Below are 8,524 nucleotides of genomic sequence, written 5' to 3'. Positions count from 1 at the left end.
TCACCCTGTTCTGGGTTTGACATGTATTTCTTTGTTCTGCTTAAGCACCTGGTCAATCCCACTGCAACTCTGTTCCCAGGCAAGAAGGTTCAGGGTCTGTTCCCTGCTGCACAATAGGGGTGGGTGCAGACCATCTCTCACAGGCTGTCGGGACTGACACTCATTTTGGAAGTTGATCTCCCTCTTCACGTTCGTTCCATCCAGAGCCTTGTGAGTTGTGTCTTTTATGGACTCCAACACCTGCCAACCTCACAGGCCTCCAACTTCCTGGACCTGCTGCTTCTGGAGACAGGGAACTGGATTCACATGCTAGACAGATAGACAGACCTTCTCCACCATGCCTTGACCTCTCCTCTCCAGATACTTAGCTACAATGTTTACACTGTCAAGATTTATAAGAATCATAAACTTTCTATCTTTTGCGATAGCTAAAGGTTGATACAAGTAATTAAAAATCAGAACATCAACATATCCTATATGAACCGCACAATGTGTCTGAACCCACAGAGGATGAAAAACACATTCTGTCAGTCACTTCAGCTGCTCAGTCGTGTCTGACTCTTTGCGACCCCATGGACTGCATCACCAACAACTCCTGGAGTTTACTCAAGACTTATGTCCATTGATTTGGTGATGCCATCCAACCATCTCATCCTCTGTTGTCCCCTTCTCCTCCCGCCTTCAATCTTTTCCAGCATCAGGGTCTTTTCCGATAAGTCAGTTCTTCACATCAGGTGGCCCAAGTATTGGAGTTTCATTAGGTTTTTAAAATTTTGCAACTTCCAGGAGAATCTTCCAAACACAAACATCCAATGGACACATTTTTCACTGCCTTTCAAGTTCCCTTTCCTGGGTCACAGTCAGCTAACATTATTTCGAGTGTCCTATGTCATCTCTTTTTCTTAGAATCCTGTTTCATTTTCCTGGTCCCTTCCTCAGACAATCAATATATGTATGTTAATACTGACTAGGCCACTTGGGCCCCAGAACAAGAGAAGGCTCCTCACGGATCAGGCCACCGTGTGACCTGCTCTGCAGCTTGGGTCACGTGACCCAGCAGATCCAGTGGTACCCAAAGCTTCGGTGTCAGAAAGGGATGCTGTCTGGAGCCTTTGGTGGAAGCATCTTGGTGCAGGCCTCAGGGTTTGGAGCACAGCCCTGCCATCCTCCACAGAAGACGACTCTCCTTCTGAGAAACAGCTCTTGGCCTGAAACGGACGGAACGCTTAAGCACCGGCCAGCAAGTCAACGCGAGACCCGAGCTGCCCATCAGGACTGGGTGTTACCTGACCACCAGCCGTAAGGCCGAGTGTGCACAGCGGCGCTCCCTCACTGAATGGAAACAGTGCTGAAGGCTCACGTTACACGAGGACGTGGCCCAAACACCACGGCCCCCCTCCCGCGACACTGCCTTCTCCTCCCCCCCGCATCTATGGCCCACAGGGAGCTCCACCAGGAGCCGCAGCGGAAGAGAAGTCTGTGCGGGGTTTACCCAGGGTCTCGCCCGACGTGCAATACCGCCCCCCAGTGGACAGCTGCAGCACCACAGCCTCTCCCTGGACACGCCGGAAGGACAAGGTGACGGGATGTATGAGAAGACATGGGGTATCAAGAGGAGGAAAGCTCTCTTAAGGGATGAACACACACACTCCCTGTAGGTTCAGTTTCCCTGGAGAACCCTAACACACTGGGCATCAGTATTTGTTCTTACTGCCTCTCCAGGTGACTATGACATGCTTTCTGGATTGATAATGCTCATTTAAGGAGTTAGCATTATTAATTCATGTTAGGAGAAATAAGTTCTGGGGCAAACTCATTACCAGATGCTCTTCAGCAGCTGGCAACATGAAAGAATGATTAAAAAATAATAATAATAAATAAAAATCACACAAAAACACCAGAAAGTGTTTTGGAAAAGTGCTTGAGAATTTACTGTACAGTTTAACAATTTATTTATATGTTGGCTTCTACATGCTCTTGCATTTGTGTAAAACATTTATACATATTCTTTACAATTTGTACATATATTAAATGGCTGTATCATAAACACTGTTCTATAAGATTTTATAAAAGAAAAATCAAGTAGGGAAAATTGCTTATAAAACATTAACAACAAAAAAAAACCCGTGATACTGAAGAACAAGAAGTTCTCATATTCATGTTCATTTGATTTCCTCTTCTATTTATTTTTGGTTTCACTTTGTGCTGACCCAAAACTTTCATTTCCTATCACGTGACTATCAGGTCAGAAGAGGGAAGAGTGGTGCGAGGGCGTGGTAAGGCAGCCGTGGAGGGCGGCGAGGTCTGTGGGGCTGAGACCGTGTCTGCGAGCATCCCAGGTTAAAGCTGATGGTTCGCCAAGACCCTGTTTTGCTTTATGCCATTAAGTACTAGTGATGACAAAATTCTGTCTGAAGTTTAGGACACAGTCAGGAAGAGCATCGCCCTTAACTTTTTCTTCTCGCATGTAAAAGCTTGGGGAAGGCTGCGTGTGCGTGTTACATGACTTAGCACCCTCGTCAGCCCCTTAAAACCTTCCCATCTGGTGGGGCTGGGAGAGGCTTGCTTACCTGTGCTTCATCGTTTCAGATAATAACCCCCACCGGCCTGCTAGTCTAAAATCCAAATCAAGCGGCAAAATCACGCTTTCCCCAGCACTTCTCATGATGCCTCCTTGAGCAGCTCGAGACTGCGAGGCCAAGCAGAGAGCCTGGGAGGAGTGCTTGCCCACAGAGACGTGGCTGCTCCTGTCCCAGGAGCCAAGCCAGAGCGCCTCCCCCCCAGACCCTGGGGCTTTCTAGGTGAATCCTTCCAGCCTCACCCGGGCTCAGGAGGGAACGCAAGGCAGACGGCACTTTAGGGCGGTGGGCACGGGGGCTCTGATCCCGGGGTTCCGCCAAGCTGGTCCTCTGGAGGGACGCGTGCGGCATGGCCACATGAGGGGCGGCAGCCGCGGGAGCCCCTGCCTGCTTCCTCTGTCGAGAAAACTGAGTGTCTGAGTTATAAACATCTCAGTGGAAGGCCTGCAGAGTTTCCTAAATAGATATGACTCTCAAAGGGTGGAAAGGGGTTATAAAAATATACAAACATATTATGTTTTTTACTCTGGCATAGTTTGCATTTTTTAAGAAAGCAATTAGTACTTATCTGACGTTGGGCAGCAACAGGAGAACGGTGGCTGACTCATAAATTACAACTTTATGTAAAATATCAGGGGAGCAAATCCCTAATTTTCCATTAAAATTCTGGTAACTTAAGTACTTTCCAAAAATAGACCATTTCCATTGGTTTAAATAATGGATCTGGAGATGAACGAAAGACTATTCCTAAAAATCGGATGCATTTAGGCGGTTAATAACGGAAATGAAGTTTTTTTTCCAACTCTCTTTGTTTTTGGTTTTCTTTGTTTCTTTATGGATGATGGGGAAAAAAAAAAATCAAATTGCGTTGTCCCAGGTCAGAAGGAAGCACTTCGGCGTTTCTCCACGTTTGTTCCACCGGTCCTACATCACCGGGAAGCGGCTGAGGGCCTGCCTCAGCTTTTCCGCAATCTGGTGAGAAACAGAACAACGTGAGATGTCTCCCATCGTGACCCCGTGGTTCTCTGTTATTTCCATCTCTTCTCAAACACTCCAGACATTTCAAATCCTGGCACTGCTAGATGCTCCTAGTCCCTCCCAGCCCCAACTTAGCCTCTGAGCAGCGGAAGGGGAAAGTGTTAGTTGTTCAGTTGTGTCCAACTTTTTGTGACCCCGTGGGGTGTAGCCTGCCAGGCTTCTCTGTCCATGGGATTCTTCAGGCAAGAATACCGGAGTGGGTTGCCATTTCCTTCCCCAGGGGATCTTCCTGACCCAGGGATCAAACCCAGGTCTCCTGCATTGCAGGCAGATTCTCTACCGTCTGAGCCACCAGGGAAGCCCTATAAAAGGGAAAGTGTCCAGGCAGTGGGGTACACGCTAAGTCGCTTCAGTTGTGTCCAACTCTTCGCAACCTTATGGACCGTAACCTGCCAGCCTCCTCTGCCCATGAGATTCTCTAGGGAAGAATACGAGTGGGTTGCCATTTCCTTCTCCAGGGCATCTTCTTGACACAGGGCTCAAACTCACGTCTCTTATGTCTCTCGCATCGGCAGGCGGGTTCTTTACTGCCAGCGCCACCTGGCAGGGGCGAGACCTTCCTAAATTCCCAGATGGGACTGCTGGCGTCGGCGCACAGCTCAAAGGAAGCCCAGCTCCTCCCAACCACGTGGCGTCACTTCTAGACCACTGGCCTGTCCTCCCAGGATCCAGTTTCCATGCTGGGCCCAGACTCCCTGCCTTCCCGGACACCTGGGACCTCCTGAGACGGGCCCTGCTGCTGCAGTGTGGGGACAGGCTGACCTTCAGCTTGCCTCTGAAACCACCTGTTTCCACCACACATGGACAGTATGCACAGAGCACACGAGCCACGGCTCCCTTCAGAGAGCCCACGCGGCGGATATGCGAGTGGCGTGCCCACCCACAGACAAGGACACGTGTGCGGACGTGAGTCTGGAGCTCGCCAATCCCTGAACGTGCAGGAGATGGCACCATGGAAACTTAGTAAGAAATATGGTGGCCAACATGCGGTCCATCGTAAGAAGTTACAGAACTTGTCTTTGAGGTCTGGGTTTCCATTTATGGGCTAGATCTTTGTTTTATGTACACCCTGGTAAATAACAAAATTGCTCTGCAGAGGTGTGAAGGTCTCCATTTTCATTACTGGTTCCTGAATGGGACCGTCTGAGGCTTTACTCCCCCTCTTGCTTTTGTTTTCCTTCTGAAATCCCTCTAGCACACTGCAAAACCCTCGCTCACACACAAAGCCGGCCTGTGCAGTCCCGCGGGGTGCCAGGCGCCTTCCCCAGCTGAACCGGCAGGGTGACCTCATCTCACAGTGTCCCCTGTGCAGGGAGCAATGGGGACCGCACAATAGGGGCTTCTCGGGGGCTCACCACCAGCATCCCGCACCCTTCCTTCTTGAAAAAAACAACCCCCTCTTTAGCCCAGTGTTCTTCAAGAGGAAAACGCAGATACGGTTAAAAGAGATTGGAAAAAAAATCCCTGCTCAGTATTCAGCCTCCTTTGGCTTACTGAGAAGTGAAGTTGTTCAGTCGTGTGCGCCTCTGCGATTCCATGGACTGTAGCTTACCAGGCAAGAACACTGCAGTGGGTTGCCATTTCCTTCCCCCTGGGATCGAACCGGGGTCTCCCATATTGCAGGCAGACACTTTACCCTCTGAGCCACCAGCGAAGCCCGTTAGTTGGCTCATTAGTTAGGGTTAAAAACCACAGGCGCACTAGCTTCACAGAGAGCTCTGGCGGTGCGCAGGAAGCCCAGAGGACGGGCCGACTCACCGTCTCGTAGAACTGCGCCTGCTGCTCCAGGTACAGGCGGATGACGCTGTTGTAGTCATAGATCCGGTTACTGTGGAAGTGATTCATCTCGGCTGCAATCAAGACCAAGACATCGGTCAGTGGCCCCTGGACTGCAAACGAACACAGCTGTGTCTCTGGCCCAGTTATGACTCATCATCAGCCAGGCTGCCCTGTACCAGTTCCTGACAAAAATGCTATAAGAGGCTAGAAAAACAATTTGAACGGGTAACAGCAAAAACACTTTTCCCTAAACGGACGATTACTGTCAATTTGCAAGTTAAATCTTCTAAAGCCCAACACGATCACCCAAATGACAGCTCGTTGGAGCAGGAAACCGACTTGGGCCCACTGGCTACCGACGACCTCAGTCCAGAATGTCAAGTCTGTTCACGGGGGCCCTCGCGAGCTGCCTGCTGGGCGCCACGTCCTCTGCTGCAGTGATTGCCCAGGCTGCGGGCTTCCTCAGGCACCTCTGAAAGGCTGGGCAGGCGGTGAGACTTGAGGAAGGCCCTCTTCAGGGCAGCTGATGTCTGGTGCTGCCAAGCACCAGGACTGCCAGAACTCGGCCTCTTCCCAGGCAGAGGGTCAGACGCCCATCCTTTGTGTTTGCTGGATGTCTCGACTCAGCAAATGAACCCCTTCTCCTACTCTGCCTCTCAGTGCCACCCCCATCCCATCACCAGTATTGGAGAGGCCTTCCTTATCAGGCCCCATATGACCTCTGCCTTTTCCCTACACGCCACACCTACAAAGCCAACCGCTGCTGGCATAAATTCCTGTAAAAAGCTCACTGTTGTTTTAGGTTGTTATCTGAAGTTGTACAACACTTTCATTCAACTGTTTGGATAACTCCAAACACAAGGTCAGGACCAACTTACCCATTCAAAACTCTTCCAAGCCCCGAGCTTCACTCAGGCCTCCCTGTTTCTGCCCTGAACTGTCCTCATTCTGGAAACCTTTCACACATTCTTCCCTTCTCCTACTTCCTCCCTAGTCCTGAGGATCCTTTGGAAAAGCCCATAAGTACCCTTCATTCTCTCCCCCAGCACCTCATCTTCTTTGGGTCCTCAAAAACCTCAGACGGTAGGAGCCAGGTCTCTGGCTGGGCTGTCAAACATCAGCCCCCAACCTGCACCCCCACCTCCGTCACGAACAAATCCTCTTCCTTGAGCAGTCTTTTTTCTGTTTGTTTTTCCATCAAAACCTTTTCATGGCTTCCTAACGTCCACAGCAAGTCTAGACTCTTCTGCCAGGCTTTTGAGGCCCCCCAGAATCTCCAAAGTCTACCCCCGTAACCTGCAACTGTGTTTTATTCCCAAAGGCCAATGACATCATCTGGTCCCATTGTGTTTTGTGTGCTTTGTTCCTACCAGAACATCCTTCCGCTCCCTCCTTGGCCCATGTATCCCATCCATCCTCCAAAACACAAAAAATCCATTCACTACTCCTATCTGCTGGAAAAATTAGTATTTTCTTTTTAGTAACAGTCAAATCATGCCAAAAATGCTATGTCCAAACTCGCTTCGCATTCTATGGTCTTGGGGCCTGCAGGTTACATGCTGCTAAGAGCTGGATTTGGGAATCTAGTCTGGATAGATTAAAGCTTATGAAAGGAATCTTCAGGGTCTCCAAGAAGAAATTAAAACGTACAGGTTTAATCACGTTGTCATTTGTAGTTACGTCAGGTAAGTGCGTGAAAAACTAAATATAAATATTACAGCTTTTAACACTGAGATCCCACAAACAACAGGCTTAGGAAGATATTTTGAATCAGTTCTTATTAACTTAACTGCTGTTCATACTGGAATTTCTCTCCAGCAAGGAAAATAGAAAATTTTCTTGGAAAAAAATCTCCACTAGCTACACACAGACCTTATCGTTCTTACCTTGCAAAGCATAAGACATTGTCCCAACCCGCTTCACCATGTTCTGTTTGTCCTGGGGGGTGATCTTACTGGTTGCAACCAGTTTATCACTTTCTTTCACTTTTTCTATTGCTCCCTGTGAAATACAAAGTGTGGTGGTATTAATAAAACAAATTTAAAAGGATTGGTCATTAGTTTACAATGTAACAAAGCCAACATATTCTATAATTGTCTTGCTACTGAATAGGAATATGTCCCCACAAAATGAAAACATGAGGAACACATCTCACTGTAACTTCCTGTAAGCTGCTTGGAAACAAAAATGCTGCTATTCCTGTAAAATATAGCTGAGCTGAAATCTACACTTTTATGCTACAGCAAGGCTGAAAACTAAACAGCACTCTTTATCTGTAATATGAGTAAGTCATTGTCAGGTGAGAGTGGTACATGATTGGAAAACAGGCACTAGCTTTAGGAAGTCATTTGATCTGGGACAGTCTAGCATATATGCCTGGGCACTCTTGCAGAGTATTTCATAAGCTGGTGCCTCGCTATGCTGATCATAAGCTTTACTGCGATTTCTGTAAGAAGCTCTGGACTAACTTCAAATTAATGCTGAGGTGGAAACAGCTGCAAAAGTTGCCAAACACTTCCGACACTTGTGCCATCGCATGGCTCATGGGCGCTGCCTGGGAAGAACTCTACGCCTGTGTATAAATCAGGTTCCCCACCTACAACTCTCAAGGCAGGCACAAATTCCTACAACAAGCTAACTGCTCTGAGGTGTTTTTTTTTTTCTTTGAGATTTTAATTTTATTTTTTTATTCTCACCCACCCCCATTTACAGCAAGGTAACTGACAGATAACATTATATTAGTTTAAGGTGTATAACATAATGAATTTGAGACATGTGTATAATGCAAAATGATTACTACCATAAGTATGTTAAGATCCATCACCTCAGTGAGTTATAAACTATTTTTTTCCTGTGATGAGAATTTTTAAGATCTACTCTCCCAGCAGTCCCACCTGTGGGTATATACCCAAAGAAAACAAAAACAGTGTCTCAAAATAAACCCAAGCACATCACAATACCCTAGGGTACGACAGCCGATAAAACACCCACAGTAATGAGGTTTTAAAGAGAGAAAAATGAACCAGGATCAAAATCTGAGGACACTCCAAACCAATCTTTATTTAGTTTTAAAAAAGAACCTTTATGATGGGAACTATATAGTTTTCCTTTCTATTAACGTAAACAAA

At 47.6% G+C, this 8,524-nt stretch overlaps 1 protein-coding gene across 1 annotated transcript in view; it reads right to left on the bottom strand.

The window, feature by feature from the left end:
* Positions 1 to 1,937: 1,937 nt before the first annotated feature.
* The window catches only part of SNX9 (sorting nexin 9), a 92,064-nt gene continuing 85,477 nt past the window's right edge, over positions 1,938 to 8,524 (bottom strand). The window contains 3 exon segments of the mRNA XM_052645565.1: positions 1,938 to 3,551; positions 5,376 to 5,467; positions 7,283 to 7,397. Coding sequence (XP_052501525.1) covers positions 3,504 to 3,551; positions 5,376 to 5,467; positions 7,283 to 7,397 — 255 coding nt within the window. The 3' untranslated portion in view covers positions 1,938 to 3,503.

Source organism: Budorcas taxicolor, chromosome 9 (assembly GCF_023091745.1).
Source record: "Budorcas taxicolor isolate Tak-1 chromosome 9, Takin1.1, whole genome shotgun sequence".
NCBI classification, from domain to species: domain Eukaryota; kingdom Metazoa; phylum Chordata; class Mammalia; order Artiodactyla; family Bovidae; genus Budorcas; species Budorcas taxicolor.
Note: the sequence above shows the minus strand (reverse complement) of the source record. Positions and strands in the feature narration are given on the sequence as shown.